This window comes from Linepithema humile, chromosome 5 (genome assembly GCF_040581485.1).
Source record: "Linepithema humile isolate Giens D197 chromosome 5, Lhum_UNIL_v1.0, whole genome shotgun sequence".
Taxonomy (NCBI): Eukaryota; Metazoa; Arthropoda; class Insecta; order Hymenoptera; family Formicidae; genus Linepithema; species Linepithema humile.
Genome location: NC_090132.1, coordinates 9,226,971 through 9,251,167, shown reverse-complemented (window position 1 = coordinate 9,251,167; position 24,197 = coordinate 9,226,971). Strand labels below are relative to the sequence as shown.

The 24,197-nt window shown below is 35.0% G+C and overlaps 3 protein-coding genes across 3 annotated transcripts in view; 1 reads left to right on the top strand and 2 right to left on the bottom strand.

Annotated features, from left to right (window-relative positions):
* Toll-6 (Toll-like receptor 6) overlaps positions 1–24,197 on the bottom strand; it is a 250,197-nt gene that overhangs the window by 207,259 nt on the left and 18,741 nt on the right. The window contains exon 3 of the mRNA XM_012370121.2: positions 3,702–3,743. The gene's annotated coding sequence lies outside the window, so the exon portion shown is untranslated. The remainder of the gene's footprint in view (positions 1–3,701; positions 3,744–24,197) is intronic.
* LOC105674057 (uncharacterized) lies at positions 4,179–8,942 on the top strand. Its single transcript, XM_012370129.2, has 5 exons — positions 4,179–4,222; positions 5,284–5,367; positions 6,685–6,798; positions 6,979–7,131; positions 8,107–8,942. Exons 2-5 carry the CDS (start codon positions 5,284–5,286, stop codon positions 8,266–8,268), a joined length of 513 nt encoding a protein of 170 aa, XP_012225552.1. The 5' UTR covers positions 4,179–4,222; the 3' UTR covers positions 8,269–8,942.
* On the bottom strand, positions 21,409–24,156 carry LOC105674054 (probable cytochrome P450 6a14). The gene is made up of 6 exons (XM_012370126.2): positions 23,757–24,156; positions 23,288–23,657; positions 22,706–23,052; positions 22,230–22,463; positions 21,820–22,068; positions 21,409–21,696 (listed from the first exon to the last, which is right to left on the bottom strand). Exons 1-6 carry the CDS (start codon positions 23,920–23,922, stop codon positions 21,533–21,535), a joined length of 1,530 nt encoding a protein of 509 aa, XP_012225549.1. The 5' UTR covers positions 23,923–24,156; the 3' UTR covers positions 21,409–21,532.

Below are 24,197 nucleotides of genomic sequence, written 5' to 3'. Positions count from 1 at the left end.
TTACGATCTCGCTTATATCTTCTCTTGTACACCGTTTTGACATCATTTCTCCCTTAAATAAGCATTAGCTGCAACGCTGCTCTCGAATTACTTGCAGCGAAATATGTAATCAAATTACACCACCTCACTCGTCGTCCTACTTTACGTATATACGCTCAAGACGTTATATTACTAATTTCGCCATAATGTTGTAGCAACACGGAACAGCGAGGAAAATGTTTGCCGGCGCTGAAAGGCCGGCAAAATTAATTGATCGAAGGTAAGCCCACAACATTTTCGTGTGATGAGTAATTGGACGGGAGAAGACGATGAGAAGTAGAGCCCTTTAGGGTCTCTATCGGGGAAGAGGTTATTCTGGGACGGATTGGGGGATGCTTTCATCTCATAATTACTGGTTCGCTTGTAAACTCCTGACCCGAAATGTGAATGATCTAACAAGAGTAGGCACTCTTGCATTTTGCACGCAATTATACTGATTGGTTTTGATATTTGGAATATTAAGTACTCTTGTTTGTTGCGATTTATTTAAATTCGTTCCCAACTTGTTCATTTGACTTTATGTTGGAATAAAATTAATTAATTTTTAATTAATAAACATCTATAATAGGTCTATATATGTGCTTTCAGAGTTGAATTGACTTTTGTCACTGCAATCCCGAGTCCAAATTTAGCACCTATATTGAACCTTAATCTTTTATTTTGAGGTAGGCATAAGAGAGTCAAAGTAGATGTTATGCATTGTATCGTATGTATATAATAGCACCTACTTTGGCGCTACAAATTGCAAATGTTCACAATAAAGAAAAATACTAACTATAATTTTGATTAACGATAATTTTTAATAGCATACAATTTAAAAATATCATTAATCAATACCATTTAGTTGAATTTTATTCTTTTGAAAATTTGTAATTATTAGAAATTTCTTGATAATATCAAAATATAATATCAAAATTCAACTATTGAGTATTGATTTCTGATATTTTTAAAAATTGTATGCTATTAAAAATTATCATCAATTAAAATTATATAGTTAGTAATTTTCTTTATTATTGTGAAGATTTTTGCAATCATTAGAATTTCTTGATAATATCATAAAACTAGTGCTAAAAATATACCTTTGTGATTATATTAAAAATATTAAATTAAGATATTAAATATAAAATAAAATATTAAAAACATTACATAATATTTATTGTGTGAATTCAATATTATTTATTAAGTATATGTAATACATATATAAGAGTATATTATTAAATATAGTTAACATGCGTTAAAACAAGTTCAGACAGAAATACTTATACAGAAAAAGGTCCAAATTAAGACTGAAACGTTTGATAATATTGTATCACTTAATAAAGCAATAATCAAAATACAACCACATTATGTATATTGCTCGTATAGTTTTTCATTTTTATTTGAATTTTAACGAGTACATCTAAAATAGTTAACATTTAATAAACAAATAAATTTAAAAAAATTTTTTTGCGTTGAATCTTTTTCAGATATCATATCACTATTTTGAAGAAGGAAACGGAAAGGTATCAATATTAATGAAAGTTGGAAATGCAACGAATCACAAATATTTTCCTTTATGATTAAACATTATAATAACTTTTATAAGTCAAATTTATCTAGTATATATATATATATACTAGATAAAAGTTCGAGGTTTAATGGAGGAGTTCTCGCAGTAATACAATCTATTTTGTGAGGCTCTATAGGTTTAAAGTAGTATTTCAACGTCAAATTATAGGAGATCAAGTTTTAAAAGAGGAGTTCTAGGTTCTAATTCCGTAAAAATAGGTTCATATAGGCTGTATGAGCATTAAAAGAGACGCTAAATTTCGACTCGGGATGGAATACTACATTATAATTGATATTATATTTTTCTTGTAGAATATAAAAGAATATGAAATTAGAATAAATATAAATTCTAATTGCGAATCAATTCTTTTTATAATTTAATTTTTAATACTGATGTATGATTAAGTGCATATATTTTACATAAGCAGAGAGATTTTCCAATCTACCGCTGAATTATATTTTCTATGAATACATTAGCAAAGGTACAAATTATCAAAATGCTGTAATTGTAATATTAATTTTTAAAGTAATGCACAGCTAATATTTGAAAATGTGCAAAAATTTAATTTGTTTATTCGCAGCTCAATTAACGTCAGTCGCGAATAGACTACGCAGCGTTTCCCTCTCTGTGATAGTATATACGGATACGATCCGCGTCGATATACCGCGGAAAAGTTTAGTTGTTCCGTCGCTGTCAAAAGTTTCGACGTTTAGTGTCAGATATCCGCAATTATCTACGAGCAATTTCGCACGAAATAGAGATCGTAATTAATGATCGTTATTTTGCGCGCGGACAGGCAGCGGCAATACTTCATAAAATGTTCAAACAACGCCATATCGTACACTCCCGGCTGCCTTTCGCCCAGTACTTTAGCCCGAATATTTTACAAATCAAGCGCTACATTTTTTATACATCGCGCAGATATATAACAAAAGTCATAAAATGCGATTCGACAAACCACATATCTCCCCCTAATCGATAGATTTATATGTATGAACGTTCGACAAATCATACGGGACTAACGCGAACAAACGGTCGGCGTGGATTTTTGGGGACGAGTCGCACGCGCGATGGCTCACATTTGCCGGCATGAGCTATCCTTCCAATACGCGACATATCGTCACCACCATGACGCTCGCTTCCGCACGCGAGATTCAATCTAGCCGCGGCCGCACATGTCCACATCTCATATCCGATATTGGATTAATTTACATCGCGAGCTCGTTAATCGGCGAGAGAAAAAAATAATCCGCCGCGAAATAGAATGAAAAAGCAATCTTCGCCTGGGAACGACGCGGCTTAGCCTCTTGATTGCTCGTTGACTTGGAAAATCAACTGTACAAATTGGCATGGTATATACGCGGCTGCACGCACACGCGCATACCACGCACCACACGCGCCCGCGTCATTTTGTTACACCTACGCGCACACCTAAATAATATAACGTACGTTAACGCGCGACAGAGTGCGTCGCTTCGGTAACGCGACTGTTTGCATATTAATTCCAGTCGTGTGGGCTAAAAATCATCAGAAATATGGCGGAGATAAATATAAAATTATACCGACAAACGTAATGAACACGATGCGCCGGAAACTGCGCCACATTTTAATGTTTAATTGGCGCATGAGCGGCACGATGAAAAATGAGTAGCGTACATTCGAATTATACAAAAAATCCTTTCGATCGGGTAAATAATACCGTACGCAATACGCGCGGGCTTGTCGCATTTTGTATTAACGTCGATGAATCGTTATTGCAATGCAATTGTTTGATTGCATGCATAGATGCAATAAATGATAAATTGCGCTCATCTTTTCCGGAGTAGATGAGATAAAATATAATTATAAAAGTCGTTCCATAAATGTGAATATTTAGAATCAATAGTTATAGTTTATATAAAAATAATATATACAAGGTATCTCAAACCAACAGATGATACAACGTATGATACAACGTATCATCTGTTAATAGCAGATTCTTGAGGTCAGAAATCTGCTATTAACGGATGATTCAGTTAGTCCGAGATACTTTGTACACTTTATATTTATATTTTTAAATCTGTTCTTTTAATGATATTAAAATAAAATGAATCAATAAATTGAATCAACTTACCGGGACGATGTGCAACAGCGGAGTTCACATGTCGCGAGTGATCTGTAACATATAAAATATATCTAAATTAGAGCAGTGTTTAAAATAATTAATGTAAAAAAAATTATTACACACATTAAACTTTTACTCTTCTCTCTTTTAAGCAAATATCTAATAAAAGAATCATATATTTGTATGTATTGTGTTTATATGTGATAATTTGTAAAGTTTAAAATTTTTAAACTGCTGTATAACTCATCAATAGAGGTATTTATCATTTTTTAAATAATAAATAATACTATAGCAAACTAATATTTTTTTAATTCTATCATTTACATTATTCTAGGAAAAAGCAATTTCTATTTTATTTCTTAAAATGATAATAAATAAATGAGGTAGTCATTGGTCAAAAATACCGTTGCTTATCGCGATTTGCTTATCTGGCTAGTCATTGTTGTTTAAGTATTTAAGTTAAGTTTGCGCAGTTGATTGTCAGTGAATCTCTTACGTGTGACCTGCACACACTACAGTATAAAGCACAGGTAAAACACTACAGGTATGTTTTTATTAATTAATTTACTTATTGTATGAGCTATTGTGTGTATGTTAATATTATATTATAGCTGAACATTTAATTCTTTATATATGTTCAACATTTTGAACTAAACTGTCAAACACAGTCCTGAATCAGGATGTACGAATATTTGAACACGATAAGTTCGCTTTGAATTCAAATTTAGTACAATTTCATGTTAAGGTATTATTTATTCCATACGTATCTGTGTTATAAAATTTTTTTATTTTTACATCTCAAATTCCGCTCTAATTTCAAAGAAACTTGTAAAAAAGATAACAAATATCGTTCTGTGAACACTATAAACATACTTTTTAATCTTTAATGAAACATTTTTAATCATAAAACTGTAATACGAGTCATATTTTCGCGTCCGTTCAATTTTATGAATTTTTATTTAGTAAATTAAACAATTCTCTATTTGATGTGATGTGAAATCAGTCTTTAGTGGAAACTGTATTCAAGATCATAATTTGCGCCGCAGTTTCTGAAAGTTTACTCTAGTAACTGTCTAACAACTATGATACAAGGTAAATCTCTATAAAGTCTCTACACAAACTGAAAAATAAGATGTTATATATTCTTGAACCTCAAGATTTACAAAACATTTTCAAGAGTTTTAACCCCCAAAATAATATCATAATTAAGCTATTATATAATATAATATTTGTTAACGCAATTTGTGTTATACAATATCACAGTTCTATTTAAAGTACAATCGATTGCAATAAATTATGTGACTAATATTTTAATGTCAAAGCACAAAAGATTTTTTATTGTGTTCTGACGTATCATGCCGGACGGTGTCTGCACGTAAAATTGTTGAGTCCGTTTCTTGTTATATTAATTTTATTAATTATTATTGTTGTTTGCATGTTTGAGATATATTGGATCCAATTATTTATGCAAGTCACTGATAGAGTGTGATTTTCACAGTGTTAAGAAACATCGGCATTATTTCTCTTATCTTACATATTGATTTCATTTCAATATATTGTTGTAACAAAGATTTTATTTTTGCACAAATAGATGCATCACAAAATGAAGTTTAGTTCAGTGATACTGGTTTTCACATTAGCCATAATAGTGGTCACGGCAGAATCGTGGGAAGTCGTAAGTAATTGTGCTAAATAATAGATTTACTTTCATTTTGCAATATCTTAATCATTTTTTTTCTTTAAGTTATATCGCATATAATAGTGAAGAATTAGATCAGTTTTGAATTTTACAAAATTATTTAAAATTGCTATAAAAATATGATGCAAATATCAATTTTTTTCAAATAAATGTGTTAAACTTCTTTAAAAAATGTATAAATCTACATAAATCAATCTCAATATTTCATCATCAATATTTATTTGGAATTTATTTTAGAAAAGAATCTAATAAATATTATTCTACTAATATTCATATGACACTTTATTATACTATCAAAACTGCTAGATCATGTCAATATCTTATAATATATAGTGTGATAATGATAGTATAAATTAGTTTTTTTCAGATAAGAAAAACACGTAATTAGCATAAATAGCTAATTACATTTCAAACCTTGAAACTATAAATGTACGGTGATACGTATATTCTTATCTTACGCTTTAACATTTACATTTTACAATGTTTTATTTATTTTCTAATCGCAAGATATATATATATATATATATCTCTTTTTTTATATATCTTTTTTATATATCTTTTTAATATATATATATATATATATATATATATATATATATATATATTAAAAAGCTTCACAAAATTATCAATGTTTAATCAGTGCAAAATATTCAGACGCAAAGTTTTTTCCATCATAATAAATATGACAGCCATAAATTAGTATCTTTATTTATATTCTATTTTTGCCATAATTCTTTCATGCCTTTTCTATAGTAATATTGTATTTAAATCGCGCTAAATATATTGCTAACGAGAAAGGTAACCCGATGCAATACAGAGATGAAGGAAGATAAGTATATCGCGCGGTGGTGATCGATATTGCTATAAATAAAGTTTCTTCGATCTCATATGTGTCGGCTTTTCCGGCGTCAGCCTTTTCTTGTTGAAGAGATAAAAGTCCGTAGTCGTAGAGAGAGAGAGAAAGAGAGAGAGAGAGAGAGAGAGAGAGAGAGAGAGAGAGAGAGAGAGAGAGTCGATCGGCGGGGGTGCATTATAACTGATATAAAATGGATGCTTCGAAGTTCCGTCTATTACATCTCTTTTATTCCGCGATATTAGCGTTTTTCGCCCCCATAAATGCGTTATTGCTGCTGAAGCTGCACAAGTGCAGAGAGCGTTGTTATAATTCAATCGAAAGTATTGCGAATAACAACATTTATATAAATCGCATAAAATTAATTTGAAATGCTCGACAACTCTGCAAACTTTTATACATAATATATTATGTGTAATCTACTAATTTCTTTTTTTTAGATCGACGAGACTTTGACAAATGACTGTAAATCAAATGAATGGATCTTGACAAATACGACAATCATATGGAAGAATGACACAAAGCATATCTACGCTGGCATTACTTACAACAAAGTATTAGATTGCTAACAATTACATTGACATTGGCTTTACATAAACAATACACAATCGTGAAATAAATGATAAATATGTGAACTTGAATTGGCAATTGCACATAATAATTTTACATACAATGCTATTTATAAAATATTTTATTTTAAGATGTGTAGATATTTTAATTAAAATGTTTTTTAGCCTGGGGGTCCAATATACAAGATATTGATCACGATGGATTGCAAAAATTACACATGTTCTACACCACGAATATACGTTATAAATATTGACTGCAGACCTAATAAGATTGAGGATCTACCTGAATCGGATAAGTACGCTTGTATGGTTGCGGAGGTAATCTATTTTCATAATTATTAATAGATATTGCAAGACATGAGTTGCACGCGAGAAGGAGTACGCGTACATATCAAATTTTTAAGCCCTACACAATTTAAGCCGTTACCTTCTTGCACACGATCGCAAATAGAAAAAGTTAGATTTTCGAAAAAGTTGCACGCACGGTTCACTTTTTCGACTTCGCTGAATATTATCATGTATGACTTGCGACGCGCTCACATCAGTGACGTCACATAGAAGCGGGCTGCGACCGACTGTCAACGGCGCATTTACATGCATACATTCTAGCTCTGTCCTCACGTTGCATATGCCGTGTATTAACACACGAACAATCGGGTGTACACGAAATTTACGCGCGTGCGCTTAATGCGCTTGAGTGAGAGGAAACTAGCGTGAAAAGCTGTTTGCTGAGTCCTATTGTTGTAGACACACGGAACCGCGCACGTATTAAATATTACGTATGCATACACAATGGCACAGGTGTAACATGCACTAATCAGAGGCATATGAGTAGACGGTATATACATTCAAACAACTGTGTTCCCAATGTTCATAAGCCGATATACTTTTTGCACTTATAAACATTTTGTCGAATAAATAGAGTATAATATAATAACACATATATGCATAGAAACAAATATAAATGATGCAACATATGTATGGTGCACCGATACATAATGCGCCATCATTCATTTCCAAATATTTTGAACAATTTAAAATTAATTTTTTTCTTCTAAATAACACTGTCCAAACTTTTGTATAATTATTAATTAAAAAATTGAACATAAAAAAATTTTTTATAAATTTAGCTTTAAAAGTCTATTAAATTTGGCTTCAAAAGTCTATTAAAAGACAAAATTTTATTTAAATTTTGAGTATATTTTGCTAATACAAAAAACAAAATTTCTTTTATATAATCTTGTATTTTTAAAATGTTTTAATTTAAAATTCAATATTTTTTTTACTTTATAGGAAGCGGGAAAGCGAGAACAAGAAAAAGAATGGTTGACTAATCGATATCAACTAATGGGAGAAAAGCTGTTTGACATAATAATTTGTATTAATTTACATCATATACAGATAAAAGACGACAAGGATTTAGAATCGACGGAATCATCAAAATCATCGGAATAAAAAGAAGTGCGGAGTCATCGGATTAATATAACAATCACGCAAAAATTTATTTTTACAGCATATTACATCTTTTACCATTAATATAATTTAATTAAACAGTATACAATTGCTATATCAGAAATGTGCTACTAATATGCATTTGATTACATTAATATTTAATGTTAAAATTTTAAAAGACTAACTTTTCTGTGCACCAAATTAGACATGTTAAAATAATTTGCTTTTAAATTCTTTGCGTTCAAAAATGATGCATTATCTGGAAGAACAGATATTTGATTTTACAAAATTTACTCTAAAAGTCAATCAACCATTATAATTGGATAATTACGAAACGCTACTCCTCAAAATTTAAATGCTTCAAGAGTATCAACGATGACTCCATAAGCACTTCGCAGAAAGTGAAAGCACTTTCACGAAGACCCTTGTTGATGTATAACATAAGTTGTAATACACTTAATCTATTAATGATTTGTACAACAATTTAATAAGAAACTTTATCTTAATTAATTTTATAAAAATTAAGACAATAAAATCACAAATGAAGTTTTGAAACTGAAATTTGCTGTAGTCGAAAAAACGCTTTATAATAAAATTAGTATGATACAACTTATATGTAAAATAAAAGGGCTTTTGTAACAAATAATAAATAAAGACACCTAAGACAGCGAAACGAATAGATTCTACTAGAAATCTCTGCTTTATTTCTTTTCCCAATAATTTTTGATTATTCTAACGTTACATGTACTTTAAATTGTGTACCAACTTACAAGCACTTGCGCTTATCTTTGCCGCTTGCAAGACAGGCGGCTTGTTTCTACGGGATGAGTCGTTGGTTTAGTAAGCACCGCAATGCAACCGTAAGGCTAATTCGCAGTTAACAATCGTGCTGCAACATTGCTCGATGTTCGACTCTAGGCTATAGGAGTACCTGGTGGTATCATTAATTAATCGCGAATGTATCGAAATATCCTGAACCGCCGTCGGATGTAGTTTGCGCGCCTCGAGCCACCTGCCGTGACGAGACAGCGTCTGTCAACAGTAGGGAACTTCAAGGGTTTCGGCAAGTCGAAGGGGGTGGTCGGGACGAGGAGCGGTGGATGTTGGTTACAGAGCCCGAGCACGCGCTTAAATATTAACAGTGTACTCAGCGGATACATTAGTAACGCCGGAACGACTTGTACACACGGTAGGAAATCTCTTGGTTTTACCCACCGTCGAAGATGGGTGTCTGTGAATCGGTCGCGGTGGCGTAGAAGGCGAACGTCAAAGAGATGCCGATTAACGTCGTTAATGAGCGCGAAAACCACTTCGCGTAACGCTGAAGACGAGGCGAATAATTGCATCTGAGAGAGATTTCCTTATACGATTAGACGGCTCTGCTTTGAGTAATAAATTGAAAAATATGTATGTGGTTTACAGAAATTTTAAAAATTCCTAAACAGAGATTTCGCCTATAACAAAAGTCACGCGTCTAAAAACAATAAGACATAGTGTAGTCTTGCACAAATTTTATATCGCTAAATAAAATTGAGACACGCACACTGCATTAGGATATTTTTATTCTTTTCGATTACTACGACTGTCAACCTATCTTTGCGCATTAAATTAATAATATCGAGCACTCATCAAAGGATACTTTGCATAAGCGAGATACGTATGAGCTAAAATTAACTTAACGCCGTTACGGTCGTGTAATTCAAAATGTACACAGCGCGCATACATAGCGTACGCGTCACGTATTGCGGGTTTCTTTTTCAAAGGCCGCCGTGGCAATATATTCGTGCGTCTGTGAAAAGCGCGCAACGGTCATAACGTGTGTCATTCAAGTATCCCCGCAAAAAGGCTGATCTAAAAAGCGAGTCTCTACGCAGCGCAGCCCGTTTCACGATCACATCCCCGCAATGAGCTCGCGCCGGATGAGATTAAAGCCGTCGTGGACTCACTGTATGTAACTCGGGTAGACGCGTCGTCCTTGCCAATAGCATTCACGTTTCCGCGTCCGCGTGAGCCGGGAGCGGAAATAGGATGAAAGTGGAAAGATTAAAAGGGGCGGCGGGCTTAATGAGACAGCCGGTTGTTTCGAAGCGCGGGCAACGGATACTCTCCGGTTCAAGTATTAATGAAATCGATACCGACGCCGGATAATGATCAGCTAACGATTTCAACGGTGGCGTCTGAAAAATGTGCGTCCTCTCCCCTTCCACGCTCGCCGCTTTTGTTATAAACGCGAATAAAAGCGCGAGCGCGTTAATTGCTCGATGACGAAGCGATATGGCCCTCCGTGATCGATGAACGAGTTCGAGAATTTTGTCGTGGGATGGGCTGCATCTGCCCATCACAAATTTATAGCTCTAATGGCCGACGGCACGATAAACGCTACGAACAAAACGTAAGGAACGGGAGGTGTATACGATATTGATGAATCGGACAGAGAAAGAGAGAGAGAGAGAGAGAGAGTGGAAATGATGAAATTCAAATTGAATTAAACTAAACGGGTGATATTAAAAGTATTTCCTCGTAACGGGATATTTTACGCTTTATCGTTCACTCTTAACCGATCGCAGTGCATTTTCTGTCTGATGTAGTAAAAATCGAAACACCTGCCATTAATCTCTCCAGCAATAATTTTTTTATCGCTCCTAGTTCGTTCACCGACCGTCCTATCCCCAATTCCATATTCTTTATGTCGCATGTCCTGATTTTTATTAGTCGTAATTCTCCCGCTATAGCGATGTATACGAACTATCAGCGGTGATTTAATGACACCAGTGTTTGTCGTTTGCTTTCGATCACGTTGAAAGGCATGCGAACCGATTTGCGAATGATGCATGTGGTCGCAAATGCCGAATTAGATCTGAAAATGAGGTCGTTGCCGATGCAACTGACGTTCTCGTTATGTGTGACGCCGGCCAGCGACATTACGTCGCGCGTAATCGGATTTACAATACTTTGTATAATATGCGGATTAGTCCAAACATTTGCAGTCGCACACGGGGAACTCCCGCCACCGGGAACGCTGCAAATTACGCGATATTCCATTACTATGCGCATAACGTTGATTTAGAAAAGTCTGTCGCGCGCTTATCCCGCTGCGAAAATACAACACGCGCGCGTATTACATCAGTCGAATGGATGTGAAAATATGACTGATTGCTATTTTTCGCGATGAACAATGTCGCATGTAGGTCTATGCCTTTGACTCATCTGTGTCTGCGCGTGAAACAGCGCGATAATCTTTCGCATCGTTGAGTTTCCAATTTGCAATCACGATCCGTCGCGCCATGTAATATTTGCCACGAATGTGAAACAACCATCGTAATGAAAAGTGCTTTGGTTTGCTAGAAAAGCATGAGGGGAAAAAAAAAACAAAAAGTAAAATAAAGCAGTCGTACGACTGAAGATACCTATCGGTGCTCCGCTGACAATTATTGACTTCGAGTGGAAGAGAAGAAAGATAAAGCCAATATCGTCGATACAGTCGAATGGAGAGTCATGCGGTCCAGTGAACACCCGACGATCTGTAACTTGCGGCCGGAAAAACCAACAGTTTAAACGGCGCCGATAGACACTAGCGCTCGTGCAACCGGCGAGCCAAATTATTCGAAAAATAACAATTGCAAAAACTAACAACCAAACCAAAACAAACGAACGCGCCTGTTCTAACAACGCTTTCCACCTCTAGTCTCGGAGTTATTTCCTGAAAGAATCGCGATTGGGTTTGAAACTTCTCGGTGAATAAAAACACTCAGCGAACATATAATTTGATTACTTTTTTTTTTTTTTTTTTTTTGTCGAAAAGGCAAAAGATAAAAATAAAATTTCTGTCGTCGAGATCTGTCGTCGAGCTCAATTTTTCGGTAGCCCGACTCGATGAATGGAAAAACTTTTTCCTTTCGAACTTTTTTTTAATCAAATCTGGCTAAAAATCTTTCGCAAACAAGACGGAAAGATGTGAAAGGCGAAAAATGCGGGTGTCGTGTCCGCAACGACGCAACGGTGTCGTCGTGCAAATGCAAACAGATGCAGGCAAGATCGAACGAGCGACTCTTCAGAAACGGGTGTTCCCGAAAATATTCGCAAACGAATTCGCGTGTACGGCTTCGTAAGGATGAAAGTTGGCTGGATTTTCGAGTTCGACCATTATCTACATCGGACCTCTCGAACTGTTTGCCTAGCATACGTATGCGCGCGCGTACGTCCGCCGCCTACGCATACACATCGCCCCCTCTAACATACGTGCTTGCGAAATACGCGCATACGGGTAGACAAGGGGGATACGGGGATGCAAATATTAATGATCGGTCCCCAATGAACTAGGAATACATAATGCCTATTTGCATGACACCCCCGCGCGCGCCGCGCCGAGCTTAGTTAATCATTCGCACGCTCTGATGTTTGCCGAATTCGCATTGCGCGTACACGCACGTTCACAAATCACTCGGGCGGCGGCTAATAAATCGATAATTGTTGTTTAATAATTTATGGAATAGTTAAGAAGAATTGCCGCCGCGGATAAGGTTTGATTAATCCGATCGATGGACCTGATATTTTATTTTATTTTTTTTACCGCAACCGCGATTCGGTTTGGTGCTCGAAACGCGTTGTAAATATTTGGATATGTAAATAACTGAATCTGCATATCTCTGTAGCAATTTTAAGATATTTTTTTATACAAAGTTTATCGTTGCGATAAAAAAAAAGTTTCATTAGGCTGTAAAGCGATATAAAAATGAATCAAATTTTGTTTAGACATTTAATCGGGCGTACAAATGAAATATTCCAATAAAATATTTTACTATTTGAATATTTGAATATTTCGAATATTTAAAGTTTTGAATATTTCATTGCAAAATACGTAAAAAAAGATAAAGATTGACGGCGTGACCATCGGCACAACCATGGCTCTGCATTTAAAAATCCGTGCCACATGTGGGTGCAAAGTGCATCCATAAAAAGTTGTCGGCGTATTTTACGGCGCTTTACATAACAATTATTTTATAATTCAAAAGTGGCGTTTTGAATTCCCCGTTAAATATATGTGTATGTGTGTGCTTTATTTATATGCCATCGTGTCCGAAGACTCGACGGCGGACGTATATACATTGAGCGCGTACGTGTAGAATTTTAATTGGTTTGCCGCCATCCAATTAATTCTGTTTCAATATTTCTGCTTCGGAGTACAACATTGCGTAACGTTGAGTGCAATTATTGAAAGACTTTTCGGCATAGCCTGAACGGATTCTCTGAATCATTAAAGCGGACACATTTATCGATGTGTGTATTTCTAGAAATATGAAAAAGAATGACGTATCTCTTTATGCCAATATTGTTAGACTATAAAAACTATGTATCTGTTTTGCGCCTTGTTCATATGTGATAAAAACAAATATATTTATTTAATAATAAGCTATTGGTTAGTTATTAATACTAATACAGTATTAGTATTTTATTAATATATTGCACTAAAGAAAAAGCTTTATATTTCCTGCTTTATATAATTCCGGAAAAATAATAGCAATTTAAATAAATAGAAAGGAAAGTAAATACTCTCCAAGCTCTCGATTGCGGAGGTAGAAAAATCCTCACGAACGATGTATTCGAGGAACGAGCGGTATTTTCTCAAAGCTGAACGAAAAGACCGTGAGCTCGTCGTTGCCGTCGTATCTGAAGAACTCCGCGAACGGCGGAGCTAGGCAGCACGTGACTTTTCCACGTGCAAAGGGCGACGATCTACGATGACAATTTTCACGTCGGTCGGCGGTAACGGCGGGAAAAGGTGGGAGCCGAGACACGAAGATTATCCCGGCAGAAAGTTGCGTAAAACGAGCTTCGGTAATGGCCGACATCGCCACTAAAGCTCGAGTGCGCGCTTTTGATGTGGTCGTCTCAATGGGACTCCACACACGTCGTTCGTAGTCCTCGTGCATAGGGGGTGGAGGGGGGGGGGGTGAGAGAGCGCATCCCGCACGAGAGAAGAGGAGCTTACCTCATTCGAGGTACTTTGATGCTATCCGGAAGGGTTTGTTAGGACGAGCCACTCGTTTGATGTGGCTAACCATATTTGCCATGAGATTGAGCATGCGAGGTGAGAAGAATGCGCGCGTGGCGCGTCACTGTCCTCTCGCTCTCCCATGACATCTTAAGATTTTCTCCGCGCGGATAGGGCGGATAGGGCTGTACAAATGTGTGCGTAATGCTCTCGTCGCCGGATTCACCGCCGGATAACGACGGTGACCGCGCACTAACCGTAAAAGATCGCCCTACCGCACGCATTTTCTCATCTAACGGCGAAATAACACAATCGAGAACACAAATAGGAATGCACAGCCCCCAACAGTGGCTATATTACGATATGCGAGTGGCGTGCACAGCGTCGCGGAAAAATAAATCGAAGTACGTAAATAGAACGGCGCGGAGCTGCATTTTCAATATCTCCCTGATATTGCGACATTTGTAGAGGATGACGTAATTACAGAGCGGAATAGTAAGGTATCCTCCCCCTCGCCGTTTCATTCTCGGGCTCTCCGTCGAACGCGATAAATTCTCGCGATAAAAGCGTGGAAAATGCCGATGCCGGACTGCCGATGTCGGAGTAGTTTCTGTCGCGTGCACACACGAGCCAGGTGGTACGATCATAGAGAGAAAAAGAAATGGTGGTCGTAGAATGAATTTAAAAAGTACTTGCAAACTGGTGGCGCGCTTCACGCGCACGGTTCAGTTCCAAAATTTTATTCAAATATCTGTGTCAGCATATACTTATCTCCACCAGCATCGCACTCAACCGCCGCGATTTTCTCGCTTGACCTTTTTCATCCGCGCACCCGAGCACGCACGCCAAATATTTTTTTACATTACCGCATCATTTTTTCCAAACCGCGTGTAGAAAGGAATATTTTTCAAAAATTATTTAAATTCGACGGAGCGAAAATAACATTAATTAACAAAATTGAATGGATAATTTCATAAAAATTTAACACGTCTAAAAAATACACACGTTTTAGTTTTGGAAAATCATCCTTGTATCATAATTGCATTTATCAACTTAATCAAATAAATATTTCACGTGTGCAAATAAATTCACACAACGCTATTTTATTTACGTTATTTTGTGTAATATTTGAAAAAGATATATAAATCATCTACATTCGGTTCATGAATTCAAAATAATTGTATTAAAAATATAATATACAAATCATATCACGAATGTGACATACAATTTTAGAAGAATACGATATTACGGATTGCTTAGGCAGATCTTTGCGAACAATTTGCGCGATAGTGCGTGTCGTCATTACATCCGCTCTCGAATAGCGGGATGAGATCCGATCGTCAACAATGGAATGCAGGATGTTGTACATTCGCTGCGGGTGTACCTACACACGTGGCATGAAAAGGGCGTGAAGACGATAATGGCGAGAAAACGGGGGTGGAAACACCGGAGGAGGAAATATAGAACGGAAATAAGGGAAAACGTCAAACGGAAAGAACTGAGCGTTTCGCCGGCGCGCGTCATAGCTGGTTCTGGATTATTAGCCATCGCGCGCGATGGGGAACGTACACATAATAAAAAGCCATAAAGCACGGTGGGTCGCGAGTGGCATCGGCCGGGATAAAGCGGAAGCCAACCTGTCAAGGAGGGGGTCCCGTGCACACAATGGCTCATAAGCGCGGCGATTCTGACCCCTGCCAAGCAAAACGGCGCGACATCACAGGTATAATAATCCGAATCGGTTGGCTACCCCCGTACGCACGCCGCGCCGGTCGGTTAAGTGGCCACAGATGGTTAAACGTTACATCCGATACATCGCCGCATTTACAGCCCAAATGATTCACGCTTACGAAGGATCGGCGAACTTAATTAAGCGGAACCACTTGCGTTTAGAGCCGTTTGGGACCGACACGCGACCACCATGACAGTCATCTCCGTTTTGTGCGACGATTAAAACGTTTGAGCCGATTATTTTTTACTAATAGTTCTTTCTCACCGAGAAAGAGATACGTATGCCGCGACACGTTGGAGGACATGAAAAAATTAACGGTAAAAATGAAATACATTTGCGAGTGTAATTATTTATACTGGTGAAATGGACGTTGAATGAATAATGTTCTCTTTCGCGCGCGCATTTTAATGTCATTAATGCATCTGTGCTTATTATACGTTCCATTTTAATTATAATCCTCTTTCGGTATTAAATTCGAAAGCGATACGCTTCACCCATTTTTGGATGAGCCGAACTAATGTGTCGCGCGTGTTTATATATGCAGTTATGCCGTGAATTACGGTATGACGTCTGAGCAAACGAGTATCGATCAATTAAAGCACTGAGTAATGTTTGAATATTTAAATCGTAATCGTACTGCGGCAAGGTCCATTTCTCGTAATGCGGATTTAATAACCAGAAATACAAGCACGCACATATTATACTGCGATTTCGATGATAAACCGTCGTTTCGATCGCAAGGTTAGACTTAAATGTGAATAATAAATGCGAATAACAAGCCAGCTTGTTACACACAATATGTTTACATTATTAATATCGTTATGTGTATAATGATGTTGACTTAACCATTCAAATTTGATAAATTTATTTTTTCATCAAATCTTCTCCGAAGATATGACAAAAATATTAACTATTACTTTAAACACAATCAAGAATATGCTTTAAATATTGGTAAACATTTATAATTCAACGAGAGTGCACGTTAACTCTTATTTCTATTTACTACATGTGTTTTTCCATTATCCATTATTTTCGTTTGATGCTATTGTTATTGTTACTGCCCTTTCTAATATATTTTAACTCATGCAATCAGTGCAGTTATCTTGTTTCTATCGTGTTCGCATATTCGATCCTATACACGCTTATATTATCGGACGATATTAAATATATTCCGTAATGCGTAAACTGGTAACTTTAAAAAAAATATTATTACGAGAAAGAGTACGAATTATTGTGATTTTTACTTTTAAGATTATTATTTCTGCTTATAATGTACATAGAATACATGCATTAGAATGTAATGCATGTAGAATGTGTAGATTGATTGTAAAGCTATTATAGTAAATTTTTTCACCAAAGAAATATACAAATGTACATTTCCGTCATTTTTTTTATAAATCTTAGTTGTTGCTTTAATAATTCAGAAATCAATTAAAGTTATGTATCCAATGTATGGGATAAAATTCTGAACGAGAAAGTGAAAAAACCATTTTATTGTTTTCCTCAATTTTTTCATGCATTTAATTAGTTTTCATTTACCGTCTACCTGAATGCGTAATGAATTCACCGAATTATCATGATACGTACATTTGCATGCGTGTGTTTTTTCTGCTTTATTTGGACAATTTCGTGAATTATTATTGTAATCGAGGAATACTGAAGCATTTAATTACACGATTGTAGTGCATTATGCTACGAATATTAACTGAAAAATCATTCTCGCTACCAATTTTATTTTGCAAACTCATGAACTGCATACATATTTATTTTTATTTGCATGATACTAAATTAGCTTTGATCATCGCTTCAATCCCTAAACATGAACGAGAAAACACAAACACCTATTATTCAATAAATGTTTATATTTAAATTCACTTTTTTCACAAAATAATCAGTGCAATGAGAATAATATGTAGTTTTATAATAGAATGTATGTATCATGCAATTGATTTTTCAAAACTGCAAAATATTACATCATGCCTAACTAACTTTTATCAATAGCAAGTATTCATATAAGAAGTGAAACGTATGACTCAAATCTAATGTTTGCATTTTTATCTGCTTTATTTTTAAACACGTTTACGTGCAAATAATGCATAGAATGCATTGTTATGCTAATTGTTAAAGTGTGTTATTATCGCACATTAGTTCTTAACTTTCTGAGTGCCACAGGTAACTTATCCATATGCAAAAATTACTTGTTTTTCATAAGAAAACGGAATAAATTTTAAAAAGCTGTTAGAAAAAGTTTTCATTTTTACACGTGTTTTTTAACTTTAAACTTAGCAATGTACTCTTTATAACATATTTATATATATATAAGAAAATAATTTATATTGTTGCCTTAAAAAACAATAAATTATTTCTATAGCAATTTTAGATACATTACTTCTCTGTATTGTACTACTTATAAATATATTTGTACTATTTATATTATTTATAAAACTCTTAAAAAAATAATCTTTAAATAGTAAAAAATATTTTTGTAAAAATATTTTTAATATATATTATAATATAACGTAATAAATTACGTCACAGGCATTATGCAAGAAATCATTTTCACTGCTGATTTTGTTCCCCAAGTCCATGAGAATACGCGCGCATTTACTTTAGTCTGATTGTGAGTAAATCTAGACAGGTCCATGGTATTATGCCAAGTGCAGCGCTCTTAGCCGGCATAAGCACAATACCATAAATCCTTTGTTAACGGCACACCGTGATGCGGATTGTGCGCAACCTCAAACGCTGTATGAGCATCTGCAATATCAAACGCAAACTAACTAATGAATACCGCCTACTAGTGGCGCAATGAGCGAGCAGACTATATCGTTATGCCATATGAACCATTACATCAAGCTTTTGCAGAACGTGCGCTTATCGTATCAACATTTTCGACATGCCAGACAGGCATCAGAGAAGTCATCTGTTATTTTGTACACCAATTTACCGTGCAAACATTCGTTCAATGCGGTCTTCAGTTCTGACAGTTCTCATATACTTTGTCACGTTATGATGATATTTCGTATAGAGAGGGAGCGAATAAATCAGGAGGAGAACATAACCAGTTAACAAAGAATGTACCCCTCGCTGTCCGTCTAACTTTTATCAATGCCCCCTACAAGTGTCTTCCCCGTTCTAATGTCACTGTGATTCGCATCACTAAACACTGCGGTGATTCGCTACGCACATGTGTCCAAATCTAATGGCCGTTCTACCGTGAAAGCTACTTAATATCATGATCGATATCCTTCTAATCCGTTAAAAGCAATGCATCAAGGCACGGGTTTAGCGCGTGATACACGTACAAAAATTAATGGCGCAAAAGGAATCGCGTTAAACAAACTATGATTTACAACTGCATTTATCACAAGTTCTGTGTATAAACAATAATTTGTATTTTTTATCGTGATACCACATATCGTGTAGATGAAAAATGTTGAATTACTAAATTACACCGATATTTACGCCATCACACAATTCAAGAACCTAAATGCAAAGTAAAACTAAAATAAACTAAAAAATGACACTAAAAAAAAAACAATATCTAAACAAATACTTTTAAAAAAATTACCTTACATACACTTCTCTCTCTCTCTTTCTCTCTAAATATACTCAGATATTTCTTCTTCTATTTTTTATATACACAGACTTTTTAATCTGCTAACTACGTAATATTTTCATATAAATTGTAAACAGCAAAATAATGCAACACGATTAAAAATAAGTCTGATTTCTCAATATACATTATTAATACACAATCAAAAACGTACAATGTAGAATATTATATTTACTTTTAAGTAACCAACGTTGTGACTGAAAATAATTCATGTCTCATGGGCCACCTTTGCTAAAATTATCGCGCCGGCTAAAGTATTAAAGTTGTTAAGATATTTAGGACTCTACGGAGATTCGTCGTGACTTATGATAGGGAAACCACGAAAGCAGTTATGCAATGTAAAAGTTTAAGATGTCGTGCAGAGTTTATAGAAGTTCTTCTGCTATATATTATTATTATAGAGACGACGCACGTGCAAGGTGCAAGGAAGAAAGTGTAGAGTAAATTGTTATATATTGTTAAACTATTAGCGCAACAAACTCTTGATATTGCGCATTTTTTCATTGATAACATTATTGTTTATCTGCAAAGATGTGTTATCTTAAATGACAATTAAGTATCCAATAATCGATTAAATTTCCATTCAGAAAAATTCAATTTTAAATGGATCATAAAATTTATACATGAATAATCGTAATGCGATGAATGTGAGGGATGATAAAACAATTTAACTTTAAAGAGATAACTTTTTCCAGCATTTTTGGGTACGTTTTTTATCGATCTCCAATTTTATCAATGTCCAATAAATTACATTTTTAATCTTTCATTCTTATTAAAAAAAAAAACCTGGTAGAATTTGCTGCAGTTAATTTAAACCATTGGAAATTTTTCCCATTTACATTCTTTTACCCATAATAATTTTAACATCCTATTTGTAACGTTTTCCCGCTTTATCTAGCTCAATACCGAGTAACGCGTTTATGCTGAAAGAGTCAGTAGGTGAGGGATTTCCACCTCTGAGGTAAGGGGAGAAAACGCGGGCAAAAGGAATATTCGCGCGCGCGCACGTGCGGTTTAACGATCGCGCCCCTTTAAGGGTGCCGCGGAAAATGCATCATCCACGCATGGTGTGCACCGGCACTCGGCGAGCCGGAAACATTTTTCAGACGCATTCCGTAGGCGCCGTTATCACCTTGTCCGCCTATCCGCCGCGTGCACACGTGTACGTCTGACAAATGGGACACCGGCTGCTGCAGTCGCCGATGTCGCGCTCGCGCGAACCGCATGCACCCGCTCCGCGCTTTAATCAATTCCGTTTGCAACGACGTACTCGCCAACTTAAATCTCGTCGCGCGCGGCGAAAAACCATTCGCTCGCTGCATGGAGTCCGCCATCGAGGATTCGAGAGATATCAGGGACGATATTTCCCGACCGTACGAGTCGCCATGCGCGTATCCGTAAGAATGCAAATGCGCCGCGGCTTTCCACGAGGTTTTTATGATGACGAAACGCTCGTTCGTCTTAAATATCACTCTTACGAATGAATTGGATTTATTGGACATTGATACCGTCACCAATAAAATAGATATATGTAACTCACTCACGTGCAAAATATGAAAGTACTAAATCCTCGTCGCTATGTAATATTAATCTATCGCAAGCCATTACGTATCATAAAATAAAAAAAATTGTTTCATTATGTATTTAAACATGATTTTGTAAATGATAATAAATGATATTAAATCAACATAAGAATATAAATATCGATTTGATATCAAGTATCTAGTATATCTAGTGTTAAAATGTTAGAAGCGATAATTAATTAAACAATCAGGAATTTGTAATTATGAACAAATGCGCACACAACTTTTGATAATGTGTATTTCGAAGCAATGTACAGTGTATATTAATACATGTAAAAGATTTTTCAGGACGATCTTTATATCTCTTTCAATAATATAATTCTAATAATTACACAATTACCAATTTACCGCGGCTCAATTATAACATGTATATCATCTTTAACCCTTAGAACAATAGGCGCGGACTTGAATGTTAGCGGAACCGGAGTTTGGGGAGCAAGTTTGAATTTGTATTTCGATAAAACATTGATAATACCAATTTTTGTTTGCAAATAGCCCAATTTTGCAGCTGTAAATGATACATTGCTATATTAATAAGAGAAGTCTCTCTTTTATATAATCGTCAGAATAAAATAATTCTCGCATAAACTTATTTTCACTGCAGTAACGCGTCGAACAAATCTAAACAAACCTATGCAAATTCTTGGTCCTTCTCCAAAAGGTAAATACGCATAAGGATGTCTGGCTGCTATTTCTTCTGCGTTAAAGCGGTCGGGATCGAATTTATCGGGGTCTGGATAGATCAACGGATCTCGATGGAGTCCAAATACTGGTATAATAATGGCAGTTCCTTTTGACACCTGAATATTCGGCGGAAATATTGTATCTTCGGTGCAGATGCGGTGTATCGACGGAACAGGCGGATATTTCCTCATAGTCTCTGTCATATGAAGCGCATGTCTCATTAATTTAAGAATTAACGAAAACGATGATATTATTTGAACCTTGAACTTACCCATAAGAAATGAGAAAAAACAAAGTTTTTGTCATGACGCAAGAATAAAATTATTTTTTTTTATAACAATGATATTTTATAATTACCATTGATTACTTTATGCAGATATGTCATTTCATTTAGCGCGTCATAGCTTAGTCCGTTGTGCTTTTTAATTATTTCGTCGATCTCATTACGCAGTTTGTCTTGAATGTCTTGGTTTTGAGCTAATTCATACATACAATTCGACGCCGTCGTCGCAGAAGTTTCATAACCAGCTATAAAGAAGATAAATGCTTGCGCAGCTCCTTCTATCATCGTAAGTTTTTCAGTCGCGATTGCTATATAAAAATGAAATATTAAAACTGTCTTATGTATAAATATGTGATTCTATTATATGTGTAGCAATGTGCGCAATATGTAGATAGATAATTTTGCATAGCAAGTACGCATTTAAATAATATAGAAATTCAATATTTAAAAAATAAAAATAAAACTTTGTAAAACTTGGAGCTAAAATACTCTTACTAGAGTAATTTTTTCATAGATGTCATTAATTACTATGAAAAAAATATTTAATTACAAGACATATCTACGGTATTTTTGACATCATCAGATTTAATGTAGCCTGTGTCCACAAGTTGTATTAGGAGATTCAAAAAGTCCTGTTTAACAATATTGTGGGCTTTCCTGTTCTCCATATTGACTTGAAACAGGTTTATAAAATAGTTTGTAACGTCATTGGGTGTGATAGGGATAGATAAAAACTGCCAAATTTTTATAATTTTAGCAGCATAAGCAGAGAGTACGATACGAAGTTGACTTGGTTCTATGACTCTTCGTTTCCAGTGTCCGAACTCGTTATTCGGATTTTCGATGCAGTCGGAATTCACTCCAAAAACCGTTGACATAATTACATCAGTTGTGTATCTGTACTCAATTAATAAATTATTTTAATAAAATTGTTCATTATTTATTCTTCATTATTTTTCTGTAATTGCTTATTACAGAATTCTTTAATTCTGTTTTATAAATTTTGGCTTACTTTTATATGTAATTTTCTTTATATAATGTAGTTAACGTCAAAACGTTATTTTGTTTCTTAATCATAATAAATTTTTTCATAAATTACTTTTATAACCATTGCGCGTATTATTCAGCTCACCTTTCAAACAAATCTTTCATTTCTATGGTAGATTTCATTTGAGCTTCCTTTTCTAAATATTTTACAAGGCGCTGGCTAATTTCATTGATGTATGGGAATTGTTGCTTAATTTTTCCTGGAGTGAAGATTGGCGTCATCTTGATGCGCAGATTCTTCCATTTTGTACCAGTGAGATTAAACAAATTACAAGATAGTGGATCATGTTTTTCGTCACAAAACATGCCACGATCGTGAAAATTTGAAAAATCTTTTGTTAACACCGTTCGAATGAAATCGAGATCGGCAACCATTAACATTGGGTTGAAATACATACACATTCCAAATGCATGGTGATCTTTATATTTCAAGTAAACATCACGGAAAAATTCTCCTGTTGAAATAACACTTTCCATGTAAGCATAATGTATCATAGAATTGAACGATTATTATTATATATGCTATTTGTATTGTGCATAATAATAATACTTGCCCAATGCTACTTGTCCAAAGGAAGCAGCCATGTAGTTTTTAGCTGCGCTCGGGTCAACATAAAACACATTCTTTTTACGCCAGAAATTCGAAATCACGTATTTATGATAAAAATATGTAAAAATTAAAAAAGTTATAATAATCGTAACTAATATTTCGATTAACATTGTTATTATTTTATCTGAAAGGTAAATATTTAAAACATTTATGTTATTATTAATCCAATTGTTGCTTCACTCAAATGTATCCGATACTGAATATCGAGACGAGTCGTTACGTTTGCACTTTATTGAATTTGTATAATTCTATAAAGGTTCAATACTTTTGTTATCACACAAAAAATATTTGTTAAAAATCACTTTTATAATATATACTGGAGCAATAAATGATTTTACTATGAAATATTAAAATGTTTTCCATAGAATGTTTTACCATGTAAATG